General features: G+C 41.0%; 1 protein-coding gene across 6 annotated transcripts in view; it reads left to right on the top strand.

Moving 5' to 3' along the window:
* Positions 1-19,241, top strand: part of ABCC4 (ATP binding cassette subfamily C member 4) — a 266,824-nt gene extending 247,583 nt beyond the window's left edge. For 2 of the 6 annotated variants that reach the window (XM_058548381.1, XM_058548382.1), the window contains exon 30: positions 16,821-19,241. In XM_058548381.1, coding sequence (XP_058404364.1) covers positions 16,821-16,946 — 126 coding nt within the window. In that variant the 3' untranslated portion in view covers positions 16,947-19,241. Of the gene's footprint in view, positions 1-563; positions 2,357-16,820 lie in introns of those variants that run through there. The other 4 variants (XM_058548380.1, XM_058548383.1, XM_058548378.1 and 1 more) reach the window with 3 other exon arrangements.
* Positions 19,242-23,393: the final 4,152 nt, after the last annotated feature.

The raw sequence follows: 23,393 nt of genomic DNA, 5'->3' as shown, positions 1-23,393 counted from the left end.
ACTATCCCCAGATCACATTTCTATAGGCCCTATAACTGCTTTGCTGCACAAATTAAACACCGGGACATTTCTTACATAGACGCCAGCGTTTCAATGCTTGTCAATCAGAGTTTATAAAATATAGGGATTACAACCTGATATTAACATCCACATCTATTGTGCTCATTTTATGTGTGAAAATGAGAAACCCTTGTGCAGACGCTAGATTTCCCAGCCTCTTTGTCATCCTGTTTTTAATTTATCTCCAGGTTTTGAGTCAGTAAAATGATTTTGCTTATCAATTTAATGTAGTGATAAAACATATCTATGAATCAGAATAATCAGAAGTAAAGTGGATCTACAGGTTGTTTGGCATGAAGGCCAGCCCCCGATGAGGGTTTTAATGGGGCTACTTCCTCGGTAGAATAAATACATCCTTGTTTTTTAAATTGTGCCTCCACTAGTGATATATGATTGGCTTCACATGAAGAAGTGGACATAGAAATGCATTGCTTCAGGGAGGAGGACTTTAAAACTTTTAAACATGTTCTTTTTATGCTTGTCTTTTTTTTTTTTTTTAACAGGTGTACTTCAAAAGGAATTATCCAGATATTACTCAAAATGGTCATGTGGTTATGAACGCTTCCAATGGGCAGCCCTCAGGCTTCACTATTTTTGAGACAGCGCTGTGATTCTACCACAATGTCAAGTCTATTCTGAAGGCATTATTCCAATCGTTTTTGCACTGTGTAAACTAGATTGTCCTTTTTTTGACACTAGCAACAAATATTTACGCATAAAAGATGTTAGTTGATTTGGATTTTTCCTCCACCTTCACCCAGTGATTTCAAGCTCTAACAAAATGATTTATTATTTTTATTTATATGTTATAGTATTTTTTTTCTTATCCAAATCAGAGGTGCAGGCCACCCGTAAAAACTGTCTACCAGGTTTTGTGCCTTAAGAGACCCCAGAGCCAAAGCCCATTTTGTAAGGTATAAGATAAAATTGTCACAGACTTTTTTTTTTACTGCCCCCAAAATTACATATTACTTTCCAGTTTTATCAGGTATTCTATTTACTGGAAGACTGTGTGAAGTTGCCATTTTGTCTCGCCACTTTCCTTAACATAACTAGGATCCATTATTTTCCCCAAAGACCTCTGGTTAAAATAGTACAGGTAAAACTAATAGGAAAAACAAAAAAATATACTTTAGTTTAAGTGACATTATAGTAGGGAGAGACTACAACGCGCCCCCCCCCCCGCCGCCACACACAAAAAGATATATGGTTAAAATACAGAAGGACGATATTTAATTGTATGTTCTAAAAGAGAAGGAAGAAAAAATAATGCATTCTCAAAATAGGAGCCCTTATAGGCGATTTGATAGTGAAGGACACAAGTGTGATCATCGATCGACTTTTAGATTGCATGACTCTGCCATGGTAACCGCTGTAGTTTTAGAGTCAGCCTGGCGATATTTTCAAAAAAGGCCAAATGGCTGTCATTCCTGAATAGGAAGTAGTATTCCTATTTGGATTTCTGATTTACTGATGGTTAACCCTCTGTTGACTATAAGCGTTTTGGTTTAAGCCTTTACTGAAATCCTTTCCACACTGCATGCATAGGCTTTCCTGACTTGGTGACAAGAACTGCAAGTCCCTGCAAACGTTGACTCTAATTATGTAGTATGTTCTCAGGATGGGTGCAGAAGGTTCACTGTCATGAGCCTGCCCAGGTCACTTTACTCCTGACCACTAAGAGCAGTTTGTTGTAGGTCTTTCTGATGAGTGAATCAGCAAACCACAGTACTTCCTAGGGCCCTCTCTACTGTATTTGAACTATGAATCTTTAGTTTTTCTGGATGGTGGCAGCTATGGTCTGTTGAATTCAAGTTACTAAAGGTTTTACTGTTGGAATTTTAAGTGGACTCCCATGACCTCTCAGAATAAGGTCTAACTACACTCAAATTGCGTTATGTTACCACATGTGCCTTCATAGGGCAGGTTTTGGGACTCTTCAACAGAGGAAAACAGATGTTTTATAGAACCAAGCCTTAAAAAGCACACACACAGCAAACTACCAAAATACATTGAGTACAGTAGCTGTTCCACTCTTTGTTATTCGAAATAATACAGTTAATGTTTAGTCCAGTAAATTGTTTAATAGTCATGGTTAGTATTTCAGGAGACTGACATGACAATGATAATAATGAGGTTTGTTAAAACAGTGAAAATATTTGAAATGTGTGTGTTTATTTGGTTTTAGAGGTTAAAGGCAGTTAAATAAATATGTTTATTTCTGTTTTAACATCATCATAGAATTTTTTTTAATGAAACGAAATTCAATTGAAATAAATGACAGTTTTCATCTCCATTCATAAATCTGTATTTTTGTTCTTAGAGGGATACCTGACTTGTGTCTTTGCTGTTGAAAGCCAGTGAATCTTCCTGAGATCAAAAAACATCTTCCATTATCAACTGGTTCTCTTAGCTAATTAGGTGTACCAAATATTCTGAGCAGATAGATGGGTTTCAGACAGATTGAAACAATTGCCATTGTAGCAAGACCAGTAGCACCCCTTCCAGGAAGGGAGAGTATTAGCTTATGCCCCAGACTTGAGCAAGTATTAATTTGTTAAAGCTTTTGTTTTTTGAAAGGTGACTTTGCCCTAAACTAACAAGAAACTTCTACTGCTGCTACATTTAAAACACTGTAGAGGGGCTGGCCTGGTGGGGTAGTGGTTAAGTTCATGCGCTCCGTTCCAGGGCTCCTGGGTTTATGGGTTCAGATCTGGGGCACGGACCTATACACTGCTCATCAAGCCATGCTGTGGCCGTGTCCCACATACAAAATAGAGAAAGATTGGAAGATTGCCAGAGATGTTAGCTCAGCAACAATCTTCCTCAAGCAAAGAGAGGAAGCCTGGCAACAGACGTTAGCTCAGGGCCACTCTTCCTCACCAAAGAAACAAAAAAACACAGAACAATAGCTCTCAAAGTGTGCTCCCTGGACCATCAGCATCACCTGAGAACTTGTTAGAAATGCAGATTCTTGGGCCGGCCCCGTGGCTTAGCGGTTAAGCGCACGCGCTCCGCCGCTGGCGGCCCGGGATCGGATCCCGGGCGTGCACCGACGCACCGCTTCTCCGGCCATGCTGAGGCCGTGTCCCACATACAGCAACTAGAAGGATGTGCAGCTATGACATACAACTATCTACTGGGGCTTTCGGGGGGAAAATAAATAAATAAATAAAATCTTAAAAAAAAAAAAAGAATATCTTTAAAACAAACAAACAAAAAAGAAATGCAGATTCTTGTATCTCACTCCAGATCCACTGAATCAGAAACTCTGGTGGTGGGGACCGATAAGCCGTGTCTTAAAAGCCCTAAAGGTGATTCTGATGCAGACTGAAGTCTGAGAACTCTGGTGGTGGGGACCAGTAAGCTGTGTCTAAAGGCCCTAAAGGTGATTCTGATGCAGACAGAATTCAGTCTGAGAAGGTACCGTAGAACATAAAGAACTCCTAAAACTCGTTAGGAAAAACACAAAAAGCCCAATTACAGAAATGGATGAGAGACTTGAATAGGCACTTCGCAAAAGAGAAGATCCAAATGGCCAATAATAGGAAAGTGCTCACTCTTCTTAGTAATCAGGGAAATGCAAATTAAAACCACAGCGAGATACCACTAAACACCCACTAGAGTGGCTAAAATTAAAAAGATTGAGAAGACCAGTTGAGTGCCAATGGAGCAGTGGGAACTCACATGCACTGCTGAGTGTATAAAAAAAGTGTGTATTGAAAAAACAGCTTTGGAAAACAGTCTGACAGCATTTACTCCAGCTGCACACCCTGTGACCTATTAATTCTACTCCAAGCCTATACACATGTGCTCCAAGAAATGTGTTCAAGGATGCTGGTAGAAACAATTCCTGATAGCCCCAAACTGGAAATAATCCAGATGCTCGTCAACAGCAGCAGGAAAATGAACTGTGATGTAAGAAAATACTCCACAGCAACAAAAGCGATACTACTACAGCAACAACACAGGTGAATCTCACAAACGGAAGAAGCCTGACCCAAAAGAATATTTATGATTCCTTTTATACAAAGTTCAAACATAGTTACAACTGAACAATAGTGTTCAAAGTCAGAACAGTGCTTCACTTTGGGGAGGTGGAAGGTGTTGGTATTGGAAGAAATAAAAGGGCAGCTTCTAGGATGCTTAAAATTTTTTTTTGGCTGGGTGGTGGTTGATCAGTATTCACTGGGCTCTTCATTCATTTGCTGTGCTTTTCTGCTGCATGTCATCCTTCACAATTGAGTTACCTAAAAGTTTTCTCAGCCTTGTTTTACTTTTAGAATCTCATTCAAATTCAGTGGCTCAGTCTAAAAGTGAATAGTCTGCATCTGGGAAGTTATTTCTGCTGATTTCTTAAAATATGAGGCTGTTCACGGGGTGTCCTGTGGCCCGTAGCAAATGACCTCATTTGAAGCTCTTGACACATGAGTAGTCAAGGTCTACTTTTTTCTCTAACCAATTAATAAAATAAATCCCACTTCCTCTCTTCCATTGCAGGAAAAATACAAGAAGAACCATAAGGTTTTCCTGGGTTCTGGGTTTTTTTTAAGCCACTTTATTGAGTTATGATTGATGTACAAAAAGCTGTACTTATTTAATTTATACAACTTGATGAGTTTTGGAGGTAAGTATATACTCGGGAAACCAATCCCACAATCTATGCCATAAACATACCCATCACCTCCAAAGGTTTCCTCCTGCCCTCTTCATTTTTTAATCTCCACTACTGGGAAAGATACAAACAAAAATCAATCTAATGCTTAATACTTTTAATGACACCATAAATGGTTGGTGTCTTGTGAAGAAACAATTTAAGTCAATTCAATGAAGCAGTGAGTTAGACTTAACTATTGTGACGATTTGGTGAGTTGTTAATTTATCAGCTGATTAATTTGTCTCAATATAAGCCAATGAAAATCTGTGGTTTTCTTTCAGAGGGTTTCACTGGAGATGTTAGAAGCCCCTCTTCTCAAACCTGAGTATTTATTTCATGTCAAATTCTGAAAAGTTTAATGATGTTCAGAATCTCATGCCCTGAATTATGTTAGATTTAACACCTGAATTTTAAGTCACTTTCCACAATCAATTCTGTTTCGGAGTGTTTTCAATTTACATTTTTACCTAGAAAATTGCGTAATGCCTGGACACCACATCTCAACAAAAAACTTCCTTGTAATTTCTCTAATGTAGTTCAGGGAATGAATGAACTTATGTTTGACTAAAAGGAAAGAAATCTTTACTTGGAATGAAGAAAACTAAGAAAGTTCCAATTAAAACAAAACAAAACAAAAAATTCTAAAAGCCATGCTTATGGTCAACCCAGTTTAGTCACCAAATGACGTAATTCTCAAAAGTTCATTTATTGAAGATTGAATGTGTGTGTCAAAAAAAGGAAATTCCATTCTATTCCATAAAAGTTATGGACTACATTATTCCACAAGTACAGACTGAAAAATAGTTAGTTTTCCTCAAGAATTGCAATAAATTCATGAATTAATTTCCACAAAATGTAGTTTATGCATTTTAATGGGCATGTGGATCCTTATCAAATTGTGGATTTTAAACCAATGGGTAACCACATTCACGCACATGGAGTCCTTGTGTCTGCCATTTTATATTTCATTTTAGGATTTAGAAATAAATGTTAAGTATGTATATAATAAGTCTCAAATAACAATCCTCCCCAAGTAGTGGAGTCTTTTTTGATACGTGTTGCAGTTTGGTTCTCTGGGATACAGATTTTGAAATGGTGTTTTGTATTTGGGGTCTTTATTAGGGGGTGCCCTTGGGAGAAACACCTGTGGTATCAAGAGGGAAGAAGCAAAGCTGGAATGCTGGCCAGACGACCTTAGCTGACCCCACTGGTGATTCTGGGACTAAGATGTCTCATCAGGGTTGTCCTGCCATGGGCCAATGGCTAGGACTTTATAGCTCCACCTTGATTGGTCATTGCATATAGATTCTCCCCAAAGGGCTGGTGGCTGAAGGTTGCCCACTAGCAGCACTTCCAGCAGCTGGGGCAACAAGTCCTTGAAGGGAGATCTGGGCAGCACTTCTCCATGTCCCCTCGGTATGTGTCCCAGCTCCAGAGGTAGATCATGAAGATGTCCTGTAGCAGAAAACTCATGGTGATTGATGTTTAAATCAAAATGACTGATTAAGTGATTGTCCTCAATACCTTGTGGTCTAAAAAATAGAGGAGAAGTTCCGTGTAGGAGAGAGATCTCATTCTCTAAGGTCAGCCCAGTTTTCATCTCTTTTTTTCTTTTTTTGTGAGGAAGATCAGCCCTGAGCTAACATCCATGCCAATCCTCCTCTTTTTGCTGAGGAAGACCGGCCCTGACCTAACATCTATTGCCAATCTTCCTCCTTTTTTCCCCCAAAGCCCCAGTAGATGGTTGCTTGTCATAGTTGCACATCCTTCTAGTTGCTGTATGTGGGACGCAGCCTCAGCATGGCTGGAGAAGCCGTGCGTCTGTGCGCGCCCGGGATCCCAACCGGGGCCACCAGTAGCGGAGCGCGCGCACTTAACCGCTATGCCACGGGGCCGGCCCCGCAGTTTTCATCTCTTGTAGGAAGCCATCTTAAGATCAGTCTTCATCTTGGGTAACGCTTACATATTTTTATAACACCCTGACCACCCCCTCATTGGTTAAACTGAACCATACTTGATTTAATGTCCTGTTGTTACCATCTTGAAATACTTAATTTTTAAATAAAGGACCTTGCTTTTTCCATTTGACACTGGGCCCTGTAAATTATGTAGCCTTCCCTGATTATACATATTTATAGGTGGTCTGTTTCCTCACTAAAAGATGAGCTTCTAAAGACTTGAACCGTGTTCTATTCATTTTTTAATGACATCTTCTAGCACAGTGTCTGTCACATAGGAGGTGCTCAATAAATGTTTGCCAAAGGAATAATGACTGAGAACAAATCTTCCTTCTAAACTTTATAATTCTGAAATTTTAAGAGGTAGCCCTGGTTTTGGAGTCAGTCACACAGATCAGAATGCCAGTTCTGTCTCTGCCACTCGCTAGCAATGTGGGTGACCAAAGTATGTATTATCCAAAGTGGGACACTTGAAAGTGAAAGGAAAGCCCTAATCAGCCCAGGTGCCAGGGCAGTAAACTGGTTCCATCCTTGACAAAATGGGATATGGTCACCTTATAGCCATGTAGCCTTAGTTACGTGCTTGGGTAAGTGTCAACCTCTGAACCTCAGCTTCTTCATCTGGAAAATGGATATAGTTCCTGCCCTTGCACAGTTGCTTTGGTTGGGATGATTGATGGACCAAGAGCCTCCAAAGAAACAGAAAGAATGGAATCATTGACCCTGGACAGGAAGAGAGTCTCCTCTTCCACCAACAAAGGAGGGCAAGATAGATGTGGATAAGTGGGTTTGTAGACTAGAAGGTATATTTGAGGAGGTCCTCATCTGACGACCTAAACGAAACCATTCTTACTTCACATATAGTTAAGATGAAACAAGCACGTGGGGAGGAACACAAGCTCTGGAGTCAGTCTTCCAAGTTCAAATCCTGACTCCTCTGCACATTGGCTGTGTGGGTTTGGATATGCGTTCTGCTACCTGCTAATTGCAGGCTCTTATGTTTGGGAAACACACTATGCTTCAATTTCTTTGTAAAATTGAGATGGGGATAGTACTTCTCTCAGAGGGCTGATACAGAGATTCAATATGACAGTGACAGGATATGGTCTGTGGGCTAGTGCCAGTCCATGAACTATTTGTAACTAGGAATTTCAAGAACGCTAGAAACTTTTTAGCCATTTGACATTGCCATGACATCCCAACTCAGGATCAGTGGAATCTTGTTGAACAGACTCGAGACCAGTTTGAATGTCGAACTTGCATGGTGAGGCGCATGTGGCTTGAGCTGCAAGCTAGCCATGTGCAGTAGAATCATTTATTAGTTTGCAATGGCTTAAAATTTTTAAATAATTAAACGTTCTTAATCCCAGACAGCTGAGAAGCACTGCTTCAAAACAATGCTGCATATGTGGTTAGCTCTCAATAAACACTAGCCTCTTTATTAATTGTTACCATATCAGGCAAAAGTTATTTCATAATATTTATATTTAAAATTAGACCACATAGCCATTCAAAAGGCTCTACTATACATTAGCAATATTTAATAGCATTAAAAAGTTACAAATAAACTGCTCAAGGTTAGAGTTTTTTTCCTTCAGTTTAAAAAAGTATTTAAAAAACAAAATAATACCGTGCATATGTTTACACCTACTTTATTCTTGACTCTACAGCATGATCTTGTTAGAGAAGAGAGCTGGGAATACATCAGGTCACTTAAAAAACCCTTTGGAGAACACAAGGTTTTATGTGTAAACTGTTGACTTTCCTTTAAAACCGGAAAGAATATGAATTAACAACTTTTGCTTTTTAAATCTAAGGATCTAAGGAAAATAACCTCATTTTTTCAAAAACTAAAATAGCAGTGTGTGTTGAAAAGCCGAAAGAAATGTATGTTTATTTGAATTTAAAACTAAAAAATAACATTAATAAAAGGAATAACATGCCCCAGCCCTATAAGACCTCCATCTATACTCCAGGCCCATCTAACTTGCCTTGGGGATCAACACTGGGATTGTATGATTTTTCAAGAAGAACCAAGATCAAGACTTAGATACACTAAGAATGTTTTAGAGAAAGCTTACACTGGACGCTTCTGACTAAATTCAGTCTTTCATTCAGCAACCATGCTCATAAAACTAGCCAACTCACAATTATCCATCCCAATAGATGGAAGCTTTGGGTATTCCAAAACAGTGTTTGATCCAAAAGTTAATCATATTTCATTTTGGAGGGCATTACATGAAAAACATTTTTAAAATTAAGTTTTGCAGACTACCCAGACAAAAATTAAAATGAGTCTCGATGAGACAGAGTTTATACCACGCTGGGAGTGTTGTAAGGAAGAAAGGAACAGTCAACAGAGGATTGAGAATTTTAAAATTTTCCATTTTATAACGATAAATTTTTCAAAATCCGTAAGTCCATACTGATTCTAATAAGACAGATGATAGATAGATAAAAGAGAACGTTCTTTTTTTGCAGTAGAATGCCAACAATAAATGTGGAAGGATTGAAAGAAAAAGTACCATGTTGCAGCCATCATTGCCATATATCAGGTAAAATTCAACCTTAGCTGCTAAATGAATATAGGGTGAATGTTTGGGGGGTAGGGAGACAGGGCATTTTCATAGACTGAAAGTATCTTCCTACATTAATTAGTTCGTGAGGGGAGAATTCTATCTTTAAAGTGGAAAAATCCATCAGACACCACCCTAAACAAGTGACCAGAATTAACATTACCAACAACGGACCAACTGACACCCTTGTTTCCTGATGTGTGAGGTAATGACAACGACACATCATTTGTGGTATTCTTGCCTCTCCCCAAAAGAAAAAAAAAAAATATATATATATATAGTCTAAATCAACAGACAAATCCAAATTGAAGACATTCTACAAAACAACTGGGCTGTGCTCTTTAAAAATGTCAGTGGGAAGGGGCAGGGCCAGTGGCATACTGGTTAAGTTTTCGCACTCCACTTCGGCAGCCCTGGGTTCACGGGTTCAGATCCTGGGCACGGACATACACACTGCTCATCAACCCATGCAGTGGCGGTGTCCCACATATAAAGTAGAGGAAGATGGGCACGGATGTTAACCCAGGGCCAGTCTTCCTCAGCAAAAAGAGGAGGATTGGCAATGGATGTTAGCTCGGGGCAAATCTTCCTCACACACACAAAAAATGTCAATGGCAATTAAAGGCTGAGAAAGTGTTTCACATTAAATGGAAACTGAAAAGACGTGACAATTGAAAGCATTGTGTGACGCTGGATCAAAAAAAAAATGCAGTAAGGACAGTATGGGGTCGGCCCCGTGGCTTAGCGGTTAAGTGCTCACACTCCGCTACTGGCGGCCCGGGTGCGGATCCCCGGGCTCGCACCAACACACTGCTTGTCCCGCCGTGCTGAGGCCGCGTCCCACATACAGCAACTAGAAGGATGTGCAGCTATGACATACAACTATCTACTGGGGCTTTGGGGAAAAAAAAAGGAGGAGGATTGGCAATAGATGTTAGCTCAGGGCCGGTCTTCCTCAGCAAAAAGAGGAGGATTAGCATGGATGTTAGCTCAGGGCTGATCTTCCTCACAAAAAAAAATAAAATAAATAAAATAAAAACAAAACAAAACAAAACAAAAAAGGACAGTATGGAGACAATTGGTAAAATTTGAATGAGAATTGTATAGTAGACAATACAGTTATATGAATGTTAAATTTCCTGAATTTACTCCTTATACCACGGTTATGTAAGAGAATGTTGTTATTGTTAGGAAATACACACTGATGTCTTTAGTGGTGAGGAGTTATGATGTCTGCAACTTACTCTCAAATGGTTCAGCAAAAATTATTACATATATATGTGATACATATTATATATAACATATAATAACATATGATCATTTTTATTGCATATGGTCCTGGGTCAGAAACAGTATGTTTATCCATCTATAAAGAGAGAAAGCAAATGTAGGAAAAACGTTGAGCGAGTGAACCTAGGTGAAAGATACACAGGAGTTTATTGTACTATTACTGCAACTTTTACGTAGATTTAAAATTTTTTCAAAATAAAAATTTAAAAAAAAACTTTCCACAGCTCAACCACAGAGTGAAGAATCCACATCCAGATAAGTAAGAGTTGCCTCTGTGGTATGTGTGACTTGATGTGATAAAAATCGTCAGACCAGTTTGAGTTGACTGAGAATGATTCTCACAACTTCCTCCCAGCTGCGGTGCTCTGGTCTAGCTTGAGACGGAAGCTCACCCTCACCAGGGAGCGTGTGGAGTCAAGGTGCCTTCTGCTAACAAAATTATTTTTCACACAGGCAAGAAACAGCATTATGTGATCTTTTAAGGATATAAAAATGCCAAATGCGGATTACTGATGAGCCAAATTTCCAGGATTGTGTCCCTCACTCCATTGTTGTTGAAGGCAGTGGCCGCCCGTGGGATCCACCTGCGTTCTGAGGGGAGGTTCTGCAATGACAGAGCTGCTGTTAGGAGTGGATGCCCGGGGCCTTCAGGGGCACGAGCTGGAAACACACAGCCTGCTCATTGCTGCTTAGCAGAAGCACTGTAGACTATCCCCAACTATGTGTTCCTGTGTAAATTCATTTTATCCAGAAGGCTCTCTTTTTCCCAGTGATACATAGATATTTCTATCTGGAGTTGTGCCAGTCAGGTTTATTCTGGTGTTCATTTTCTTGATATGAAAATAAACTAACTCCTTCTTAGTTTTCTTAAGCACCTGGTTTGATGATTGATCTGACTCTGCCACTACTGAACTTAATAAGAAAGCACCATTGCTGTTTTGATGCTCCTTTTAACTGTAGTAACCAAGCACACGAGAGAAGGATATTGATTCTAGAATTCCTTTCCTCCAAAGAGGAAACCATTTTCAAGAAAGTTCACCTTGGCAACTTGAAATAATGCTGAGAAACAGAGATGTCTGATTTCACAAAACAGACTAACATCTCTGATCACTTTAAAGTTCTATTGATATGTTCTGATTTTTTTACTAAATATTTCCAGATTTTCTCCCCTGTTGTTTTATAGTGAATACAATGAAAATAATGAGGATACATTGTGTTCTCCAATTTACAAGTGTTACAGCAGTACTTACTGTTGGCAAGGATACAGCAAACCAAGCCCTTTCAAACATGCTAGTGGAAGTGTGAATTGGACACACTTTCTGAAGTGTCACATGGTAACACATGTCAAGGTCCTTAAAATGTTCCTATATTTTGGCTCAAAAATTTCTCTTCTAGGAATCTACTGAAACGATACAACTATAAATTCCAACAAAAAATATATTTAAAGATACTTGTTGCAATTTACTTATAATATCAAAAATAGAAATAAGCTAAATTTCAAAAAGAGTCCAAATTTGGTGTGCTCATGCAATAAAGTATTAAGCAGTCGATAAAATAGTCTTTCCAAAGATAATTTAATGGTGTGGGGTAAATGCTCATTTTATAATATTAATGTGAGAAAAATTATCTAATTTTTTTAACATTTTGTAAAGCACATTTGTATCTTTAAAACTCTGAAATTAAATAATCAAAATGTTAACAGTTATTTCTGACTGGTTTGATTATCACTGATTTTTATTTCTGTAGATTTTCCAAATTACCTACAACGAGCATGGTTATTTTTAAAGTTCAGAAGATACGTAAAGAGTAGTCATAGTGCCTCTTTCATTAGGATAAATTGGTGAGTTTATATTTTATGTAGATAAATATATATTTTTTATATATTTATATATTTTATTTATGAATAATGTCATATTTTTCATAAATATGTAAATATCACTACAAAAGAGTTAAGAAGAAAACCAAGTTAACAGTGATGAACACAGCCTATTTTGTCAATGCAACTTCCACACAGCAACAATAATGTTCTATTCTATACCAGATCTGGTTTTCACTGAAATTTTGGCTTCTAAATTACAGAGTGGGTCTAGATTTGCTGCCATATGTCTTTTGGGGAGGCAGCTAAAATAGGGCAAAGAGAAATGTTTAGGCAAATTTCCTTGAGAAACTTGGTGTTTCCCCATATTGTCATAACATTTGAGCTTCTGATTTACATGTATGGGCAGAGATGCTGATGACAACTAGGAACCTGAGGCAATTACTCACTTGAATCGGTGGAATTTGGACTTTCAAGTCTTTCTCAAGCATCTGGGCTCTGGAGGTGAGGACTAGTAGGTGGACTGTATCAACAAGCCAGCCCAGCCTCAATGCCCGGCCCGTGGAGGAGGACAGGTTAGCTGTCTGCAGGTAGTTTTTGGTTCTCTCCCTTGCTTTCTCACCTTTCTTCCCTCTCCCCTTAATTAGAACATGACTCCAGCTGAAAGGATTTCCTGATTATTAGTCTTTGGGATAGAGACAGTATAGCCTTTTGAGAACAAGTTCTATATTGGAGTCAGCAATTGATTTCATCAGTCCTAGGAAGCTCTCTTCAAGGCTTGGTTTTGGAGTAGGTAGACCAGGTATTGTGATTTAAGGAGCCCTGGGAAAATCCTCCCACTGAGGCTTGAAGGGCCATCATTGGTGATGCATTCATGTGGATACCTTGTGCTCTTTCCTTGAGGTCCTTCTAAAAATAAGATGCTGTATTCTTATGAATGTATAAAACATTAAATCACTAACACTTTAACGCGAGTAAGTTTATCATATTGCTTTCTCCCTAATAGAAGAAGCAATGGATGCCACCCATGATTTGAGGGAGTGGGTGTTTGTGACCCATCTGGAAGGGAAGAACTCATCCTTGGTAAACGTGACAGAAACTTCACCAATCAAGATATTTCAACAACCAGGTTGAATAATAATATCAAATCACAGTAAGGAAACCACCAATATCCTGGATAACACATAGGCAATTGAATTTGGCTTCACTTCGTGCAGCCAGATATACGCATTGGAGCATCACCCACATGCCAGTCTTGCCTATTAAGGCAAATTATCTCTTAAATCCACTGTGGATCAGAGTTGGTTGAAGGATCTTGTAGGATTTGACTTGGAGTTCATCATTCTTGGTGGGAAGGAACTTGAAGAACCAGGCCTGCTTAGTAGAGAGGTTTAGCCTGCTTCAGGTGCCATGGGAGTTTCTGAGGCCATCAGAGCCTGGCTAAACACGGCATCTGGACCAGAGCAGAATAATCAGTGTTGGTCAAAAGAATGAATGGCTTTCATACTGAATATTAGTTGAGCAGGTTGATCCTTGTTTCAGGCAAACAAGTGTCACCTATATCTCAAAATCAAAAATTCAGACGTAGTTGAAACTTTTAGGTAATTGATTGGAGACAGTGTCTTTGTGTGCTAAGTGTGCTATGTTATACCAATTCTTCCTGGTTTTTCTCTGCTTTAATGTAGGAAGTATCTACTACTGGCAGGACCCACTCCTAATATTTTCCCAACCAGAGCAAGAGCACAAATGGAGGCCCACATATCCCATGTCTGAATAGGTAAAAATCAAGCTGACAAAGTTGTTCAATAAAATATGTGTTATCTTCCCACCTCGATAATCCTTCAGAACTACCTGGAAGGCTCTGATTCAAATTTAGAATTCTGGGATTCTCAGAGTTCTGTGCTGAAACACGGAGGCCTGGGGAGAGCTGGCCCATGTCCACGGCCCAAGCCTGAAAGAGCCTTGAGTGCACAAGTAAGGACATCCCAGATGGCACAGGCAAGTTCTGTCTACCCCTCCTGACCTTCACAAGTGGGCCCCCCAGGCCCAGGACTACTCAAGCCAGCGATGTTGCCTGGTGCTGTGGCCCTTGGAAGGATGGACTCAGGCAACAGGCCCATACAGTTTCTTAAAGCGGGCTAGGGCTATTTGGGCAGGCCATTCTGGGATCCTGGGTACCTTGAGTGTTCTAGATCAGTGCATCTGGATCTTTAATAGAATCCACCTGGGGGTCTTGTTAAACTGTAGACTCTTATTAACATGCTATATGTCGGAGGGCAGGGCTGAGAGCCTGCATTTCTAACCAGCTTCCAGGCAATGCTGATGCTGCTGGTGGTTTGTGGATGACACTTTGCTTAGCAAACACCTGAAGGAATGGGCTCTGGATGGGTGTGTTCCCTTGGCTCTCAGATGTTTCACCTCAGGGGGACTGGCCAGGTCAACAGGGCCACAGTGTAGTCCTCTAAAATATGTGGCTCAGGGCAGAGGCCTCTTGCCCTGGTCTCAGGGCAGTTCTAGCCCCGTCTTGGCCTATGTTCCCATTGCATCAGTGGGCTCAGTTCCCGCACTGCTGGGCCCTGGTCCTTCCCCACCCGCTCAGCCACAGCAGCCCTTTGATCTCCCACCCACTCTCCCCAAGTCAAGTTTTTCTTGGCTCCTTTCTCTGCAGCATTCCCACCCCTTACCCCACTTTGCTCTATGCCACAAAACAAATGTAAAAATAACATTTCAAAAATATTGAAAATGAATGATGATGAAATCGTGTTTTTGTTTTCTTGGGATGTCAGCAAACAGTAACAACAATCAGAGATACAGCCTCTCCAGAGCCTAGCTATTGTTTGAGAACAAAATCATATCTGCTCACTCATTAACAGGAGTCAGGATTTCCAAAAATAAATTCTTGCTGGATTAGAGCAGAGTAGATATTTCTCCCATATTTTTATTTTGACAAGGCTATGAAACCTGCTATCTCACCATCTAATGGAATCAAATAGGCTGCTAAAAATAACCCCTGCACGTTTGTTTTGCAAATGGACAGCACCTCTCCCCCTCCCCGCCGGTTACTGCGGTGAAGCTTAATCCTTCGACTTGTGTTCAAGTATTTGCCTTAGTTTTGAGTTCTTTTCTTCTTTCCAAGGCTGCTTTTCACTATTTGCCTGAGTTATTTGAACAGGTGGCTTTGCATAACCTATGCTAATGTGGGGCTTTTGTCTGCTTTGAGCTTGCACAGGGAGTCGTTTAGGGAAGAAATGTTTCTTTCTCGCTAAACTATTCACACCTGTTCTGATAACCACCCTGTGTTGAACTAAAACACCATGCCAGAGAGGTCTTCCTCTAACTGGACACATGATCAGCAAGCCAGAGGCACAGCCGATAGCACCTTTTCCCCTTTTCTCACGCACACCACAAGCAGCCCAAGAGCCGCGTTCTGTACAGGCTTGGGGCTGGGTGGCCCCCGGATCTGTCTGGCAGCGAGTGGACACTAGGGATCCCTGCTGGGAAGGTTTTGGAGAAACCTCGCTGCACTTGGTCAATGGCAGGGCGCAGACGGGCGCACGAGGCCTCCGGGGGACTGCAGCAGACCAAGGCCGCCGGCCTGAGCCCGGATCCCTGGTCCCTTTGTCCCGGCCACTTTCGGCAGGCGCATCGGGCGCGGGCTCCGTGCTGCGCTTGGCCGGGGATCAGAGGCGGGCGCGGCGCGGGCGCCCCAGGACGCTCGGCGCGCGCGCTCCCTGGCCGCAGATCACAGGCGCCCGCCCTCTGCCGGGCCGGCCCGGGAGCCCGCCTGCTCCCTGGAACGCGATCACAGGCCCTGCCTCTGGGCCCCGGGGGCGAGGAGGGGCGCCTCACGAGCCCCAGGGGAGAGCGATCTCCGGCGCGTTCCCACGAGGAGGTCCAGGGCTGAGCGAGGGCTTCTCCCAGCTCTCCCGCAGGGGCAGGGTGTCCTCCGCCGGTGGGAAGGTGGAAGGGATAAGCGGCCCCAGGAAGGGCTGTGTAGACGCCGCAGTCATGGCTACAAGGTAGCCACTGAGTATGGACTCCTAACCAAGGGCGCGCTGAGAATGGGCTTTTCTAGAATGTTTTTAGGGGAAACTGCACTCTGTTAGTTCCCTGGCCACAAGAAAAGAAAGAACGAAGCACGCATGGAATGGGCAAGGCAGGCTTGGATATAGTTTAAAGAGATCCCGTCCTGCCCACAAAAGGGAATGTGATGATGCCTATTTGTTCTCACCTGGCCCGCCACTCTTCACCTGCGCGCAGTAGGTGGGCTTCCCTCGTGTTACCCGCAGGCACTCAAGGCAGCCTGAATGTGTGTGTGTGTGTGTGTACACACTCACACACAATCACGGATAACCTTCCGAGACTCTGGGCGCTGCAAGGAAGCGGAAGTGCCTAGCACTCTTTACCTCTATCGATGGCCCGTATACCTACCATGACCATCCTGTCCCTTATCGTCTCTACAGCAGGCCCAGGAAAGCTGGCAGCTGGTATATGGATTTAGCGGTTCCCGTCCAGTGGACAAAGGCCACGAAGAACTGTTGGGAGGCGATTCCTGGATATATGCTCACCAAGCGTTACCTGTAGACTAAACCAAATGGAATGTCCAGAAAACATGTAGCTCTGTTTTTCAAATTTATGTAGGGGATGGGATTCGTAAAAACAATTTCATTTTAAAGTGTTACTGAATTCAAGGTAGCTCTCTTCAAGGAGCATTTGCCTCAACAGAACGCAGCAGTGCAACTGCAATTGTGCCAGTTGTCTCCCGGCATCCATCAACCCCTCCCCCAACGAGTGGCAGCCACTTGTAGTTGTCTTGGATTGGCGGAAGCCAATGGTTCACAAACCCGGCTACCCATTAAAGGCACGTGGGGAGCTTCTCTAACGCCCAGACACACCTACAGCAACTGAATCAGGATCTCTGAAGTGAGGGGTGAGTCTAATGAGCAGAGTTGAGAACCGCTGGTCCAAACCATCAGCGAAATCTCATTCCCTTGCCACCATATTTGTTGAGAGATGGGCAGTGGCCTGAGGCCTAAAACGATCATCATATGATGAGGTGAGCTGCAGGGAGGGGGTATTGGAAACCAGGAAGAATATAAGCAAAAATACAGGAGTGTGAAATGCACTGGATATAGGAAATAGTAAGATGTTCAGAAGTCAGAAACAAAGAGTTTATGTTATGGAAGGTGGAAGATGATGAGGCTGGAAGACAGGTAGACAGGTTTAAGAGTGTATTATTAAGAGGTCTAACTGGCACAGCCTATGAATTTATCTTACAGGGGGAAAAAAAATTTTTAAGCCTAAGATTTACATGATCAGATTTGGTTTTTAGGAAGGTAATTTTGGTGTCACTATGGAGAAGGGATCTAAATGGAGAGAGATGAAGGCCAGGAACTGATTAAGAGATGGGTGCAGTGGGCTGGCGAAGAAATTCTGTAGGGCTGGTGAGTTATGAGACATTCCAGAAACTTAGAGGACTTCCATGTACTTGGACAAATGTGGTCTTGGTATAGAATTCTTCTTCTAATCTTCTTCACCACAGTGCCTGATAATGTATTCTAAGGAGGAGAGACAGAAGGAGGGAAGGAAATTTTCCCAACTTTTTTTAAACCACAGAACAATGAAAAATTATAACATATTGACAGAACATTATCAGGAGCTCAAAAAACATTCTCAGATTAAATGCATGAAATTATCAAAATTTGATGGATATGCTTGTTTAAAAGTAGGTTTATTGAGGCAATTTTATATAAAATAAAATTCACCAATTTTAAATGTGCAGTTTCATGAGTTTTGAAATGTGTATAGTCCTGTGACCAACACCATAATCACTATATATAACATTTCCATCACCCACCAAATTCCCTCATGTCCCTTTGAAGTCATTCCCCTTCTTGCATCTCCAGCCCTTGGCAACCACTGATCAGGTTTCTATCCCTATGGTGTTGTCTTTTCTAGAATATCATATAAATGGAATCATACAGTTTGTAGTCTTTTGAATCTGGCTTTTTTTACTTAGCAGAGTGCTTTTGAAATGCATCCATGTTGTGACATTTATCAATAGCTAGTTCCTACTTGTGCTTGAGTGATATTCCACTGTATGGATATATCAGAATTTATTCGTCCTTTCACCACTTGATGGACATTTGGGTTATGTAGTGGCCTGAAGATACATCTGCATCCTAATCCCCGGAACCTGTGAAAATTACCTGATGCGGCAAAAGATGTGATTAAGTTAAAGACTGAGAGGAGGAATTTATTCAGGATTATCTGGGCTTGCTGTAAGTGCTATCACATGTATCCTTATAAGAGCGAGGCAGAGGGAGTTTAGGGATAGTCTTGTGGAACAGAGGTGATGTGATGATGGAGCAGAGAGAGATGCATCCAGGAGACAGGGAATGCCGACACCCACCAGAAGCTGAAAGAGGAAGGATTCTCTGCTAGAGCCTCCGGGAGTGCAGCCCTACATGCACCTTAATTTTGGACTCTGGCATCCAGAACTGTAAGAGAATAAATTTCTTTTGTGTTAAGCAATGAATGAGAATTCAAGCTTCTCCACATCCTCACCAACACTTGGTATTGTCAGTCTTTTTTAGTTTTAGCCATTCGAATAGGTGTGTAGTGGTATCTCATTTGGTTTTAACTTGCATGTCCTTAATGGCTAGTGGTGTTGAATATCTTTGCATCTGTTTATTTGCCATGTAGATTTTCTTTAGTGAGAGGTCTGTTCAAATCTTTTGCTCAATTTTTATTGAATTGTCTTTTATTATTGATAATTTATGTGCTTTTTATATACAATATAATAATAACATACAAATCAACTTTATTGAGAACAAACGATATAAAGATTAAAATAAAGCATCTTTCAGTTTACACTGTGTATTATAAATCGCACCACACTGAATAAATTTTTAATGAACTCTATTTTACATCTCTCTCTTCATCAGTTATTAACATTTGGAACATTAGGGCTGAGTCAGAACTTCATATCAGGTGCAACATCTAGTCTATTCATTTATTTTGTTTTTGTTGGAGCACAGGGTGTTGTAGCAAAGGGAAGAAGAGCACACACTGTATGTTTTGCAATATTTGGGTATCTTTGCAATGGGCTGCTCCAAAAATCATTAATTATTTCATCTTGGATAGCTCACCTTCCAGTTTTTCAGGATCTGGAGGCTGAAATTATTCATCTACCTTCTTTTTTTTTTTTTTTTTTTTTTTGTGAGGAGATCAGCCCTGAGCTAACATCCGCCAATCCTCCCCTCTTTTTGCTGAGGAAGACGGCCCTGGGCTAACATCTGTGCCCATCTTCCTCCACTTTATATGGGACGCCGCCACAGCATGGCTTGCCAAGCAGTGCGTCGGTGCGCGCCCGGGATCCGAACCAGCGAACCCCGGGCCGCCGCAGCGGAGCGCGCGCACTTAACCGCTTGCGCCACCGGGCCGGCCCCCATCTACCTTCTTAATGGTTCAACTTTTTGTTTGTTCAGAGCCACAAGATTGGCTTTTTGTTTAAAACTGCCATCTTTTAGATACATGAATGAGAAAAGTTGAGTAGAATAAGTGTTTTAATATACGATGAACATTGAATGCTGTCACAAATATGTGCTGAGATTATGGGAGTCATAACAGGCTGGTAATTATTGAATAGACAGCATGTCACAGTGAGTTGACAAATGTGCCTACATGCCCACAGGTGTCGTACATTAATGCATCAGGTGACCTTACTTCCTGGTCTCCCCAAGTGTGTTGTACCATTTTAAAAGGGAGATTACCCTACTTTAATAATAACCTCTGTATAAATATATTTAATGTTGGTCTTACATATATATTTTAAATACATTTTAGAAGATACATCTTTGTGTAGAATTTTATTTTTAAAGAATTGCCTATTAAGGTCATGGAACAGTCTGAGAAACCCTGTACCAAGCAAATTCGCATTCATTATTTCACTGAATTTCATTTAAACTCTAGATCAGTTGAATTCAAATTTAGCAAGTGTCATGGTCCCCCCGGGGAAGGGGCTTGTTATAATGCAGATTCCTGTTACAGTCCCCCAGGAGTTCTGATTCATTTGGTCTGGGTAGGGCCTACTCATTCTCCCCAAGTAATTCTGTGGAGTTTGTCAAGCTTTGAGAACCAATGCACAAGGCCCTCAAACTAGGACTGTTAAATTTTCTGATAAGGCTTTCTTCCAATACAGGGATGGGAATTTTTTTTTAAAAGTCTAGTAACAAGCAGGAAAAAAGGGCATAATTCAAGGACCATGTAACAACAAGAAATCTAACTTTTTTTTTTTTTTTTGAGAGTGCAACTGTATGTTCTACACATTGGCACTGAATATGAAGTACAAACCCCTTGGGTCCTGTTGTAACCATGCTGGCTTAGCATGAGACGATCTGGGTTCCATGCCTTTACCTAACACAAATGGCCTGTGTGGCCTTACATGACCTCCTCAGATCCAAATGGAAAGGAATAGCTTGGGAATCCCTCCTAGTAGATTGGGTCCTCTGGGGGCTGTTTGGATTGACTGATACTGTAGGTCCTTTCCTAGGGTTTGCTGGGATTCCTGATAGGAGGGACAAAGTCAGCAAGTAGCTGACTCCACATTAGAATCCCCACTGTTCACAAAAAGGTTGGCAAACCCCAGGATTAGATAAATTTAAGGGCATTTCGACTTTACAATTCAGTTTCACCTGCAATGTAAAACTCAGTGCAGATAACATTTTGGTTAGAAGGAGACTGAGAGAAAAGGGAAAGAAATATAGAAGTAGAAATAAAGACAGACCAAACAGAGAGATGAAAACAAAATGATTTTGTTCGTGATGCTCCGTGTCTCCCCCTCTTCTCTTCTCTCTCCCTTTCTCTCTGTGGTAGACAGAATTCTAAGGTGTTCCCCAAATTCCTGTTCCCTAGTGTACATACATCCTTTTCTAGTTATTCAATAACTAGTACTAATCTAGGTGTTGTTGTGAAGGGATTTTGCAGGTGTAATTAATGTCCCAAATCAGTTGACCTTAAGATAAGGGGATTTACTGGTGGGCTCCATCTCTGGGTCTAGAAGTCAGAAAGAGGGAAGTCAGAGAAACTTGAAGCATGAAGGGACTGGACATGAGGGACATGGCGAAGCCACATGGCATGGTATGCAGGCAGCCTCTAGGAGCTGAGCACAGCGTCCAGCTGACAGCCAGCAAGGACACAAGGCCTTCAGTCCTACAACCACAAGGGATTGGATTCTGCCAACAATCTGAATGAGCTTGGAAGCAGAATCTTCCCTAAGCCTCCAGATGAGAACTCAGCCTGGTGACACCATTATTAATGATGTTTCAACAGACTACTAACCTACAGGACCATGAGCTAATAAATGGGTGTTGTTTTAAGCCATCTAAGTTAGTGGTAATTTGTTATACAGCAATGGAAAACAGTATACACACTCTCTGTCTCTTGTTGTAGCTTAGTGTGGATATCTATGTTTTTGTCAAGAATCCTCACCTGAAGATTAGAAGTTTTAGAACTGGTTGATCCCTAAATTTGTTGCCTTTTAGAGACTTTGTTTAAAATCCATGTTGTATTTTTGCAACTTCAGTCATAATTAAGGATCTCATATTTTGCCTTGCTATTAGGATGAAATTAAGCCAAATATTAAATACAATTATATAATGTAATTTCTCTCTCCATCCTCTCTTGCTTTAGCTTTCCTCCCCCTCCACTGAATAGCCTTTAATAGCAAATTTATCAAAGTCCAGAATAATTTGATTTGGCTATTCAGTTGTACACAGTGTATTATTTCAGCTACTGTGAAAAAGGATAAATGGCCATGAAATATGGGAAAGTAAACAGTTTCCAGTGGCCAGCAAACTATGAGAATGAAGAGCCATTTACCTTTATATAAGCCACTTTATAGAAACATTGTTAAATGGGAAGCAATATGGTAAAAAATTGAGCATGAGCTGTGACTTCAATTAAAACTGTTTTCAGCACAGACACACACGTTCTGTGACCTTAAGCAATTACTCAATCTTTGTTAACACAGGATGATAATCTTAATTTCTGAGATTGTTGTGGTGATTAAATAAGATCATATATGTAGCCCATAGTAGTTACTCAATGAATGATAGACTATTAAATGTTAAACATTTTAAAGCTGGACAATTTATACATTGTCTTCAACCCTGGTGGCTCACCACAGCCACCTATGAAACTTAACAGAAAGTGTGTGAACATCCTCTCAGATCTCCTGAATCTGAATCCCCAAGTGCATGGCCCAAGCATCTTGATATTTTAAAAGCTTCTCAGGTCAAAAACCCTTGTGTCAGTGGTGCTCTTCATGGGCTAGCTCACAGCAGCACATTTTCTGGTAGGACAGAGCTCTGTTGGCAAAGAAGGAGCTAGAAATAATGTGTTTCTAATCACAGGAGTTTGGTTTTCTTTTTGTATGGGGGTTGTTTGAAAACTGGTCATGATAAAGGAGCCAGTCTCCTTGGAGATATGCTGCTTCTAGGGCTGGGGCAGGGAATGTATAAGATGAGCACAAACGTCTTGAAGTACCAGAAAGTAAGGAAGTGCAAAAACAAAACAATGGGGCCACATAAAAGGGACACAAGAGCCAACTTGACAGCGCTCTCAGTGGCCAAAGCTGGAACAATTTGAGTAACAAAATAGAGTTGGATTATAATCCAAAGTATAAAATAAATATCCATGGGTCCATACTGATATAAATGAATGATTATAAATAAATAAGTCAATGAGGATAAGAGACAAATATACTGTACAGAAGAATTCCAAATAATTTATGTAGATATCTCCCTCAAGGAGATAGAGCTTAACTCCCCATTCCTTGAGTGTAGGCCGTGCTTAGTGACTAGATTCCAAAGAGATTATGGAAAGCGGAGTGGAAAAAAATGGCAAACACTATCTGGGCCAGATGATCAAGATGAACATCATTAATGATAAGTCATGTTGTCATGTGCTAGTATGTCCTCTTGATCTGATGTGATGACAACGGCACTTCGCCTTGTGGTCTTTCTCTCCAAAAC

The sequence above is a fragment of the Diceros bicornis genome, chromosome 9 (assembly GCF_020826845.1).
Source record: "Diceros bicornis minor isolate mBicDic1 chromosome 9, mDicBic1.mat.cur, whole genome shotgun sequence".
Lineage (NCBI taxonomy): Eukaryota > Metazoa > Chordata > Mammalia > Perissodactyla > Rhinocerotidae > Diceros > Diceros bicornis.
This window is presented reverse-complemented; position numbering and strand designations above follow the sequence as displayed.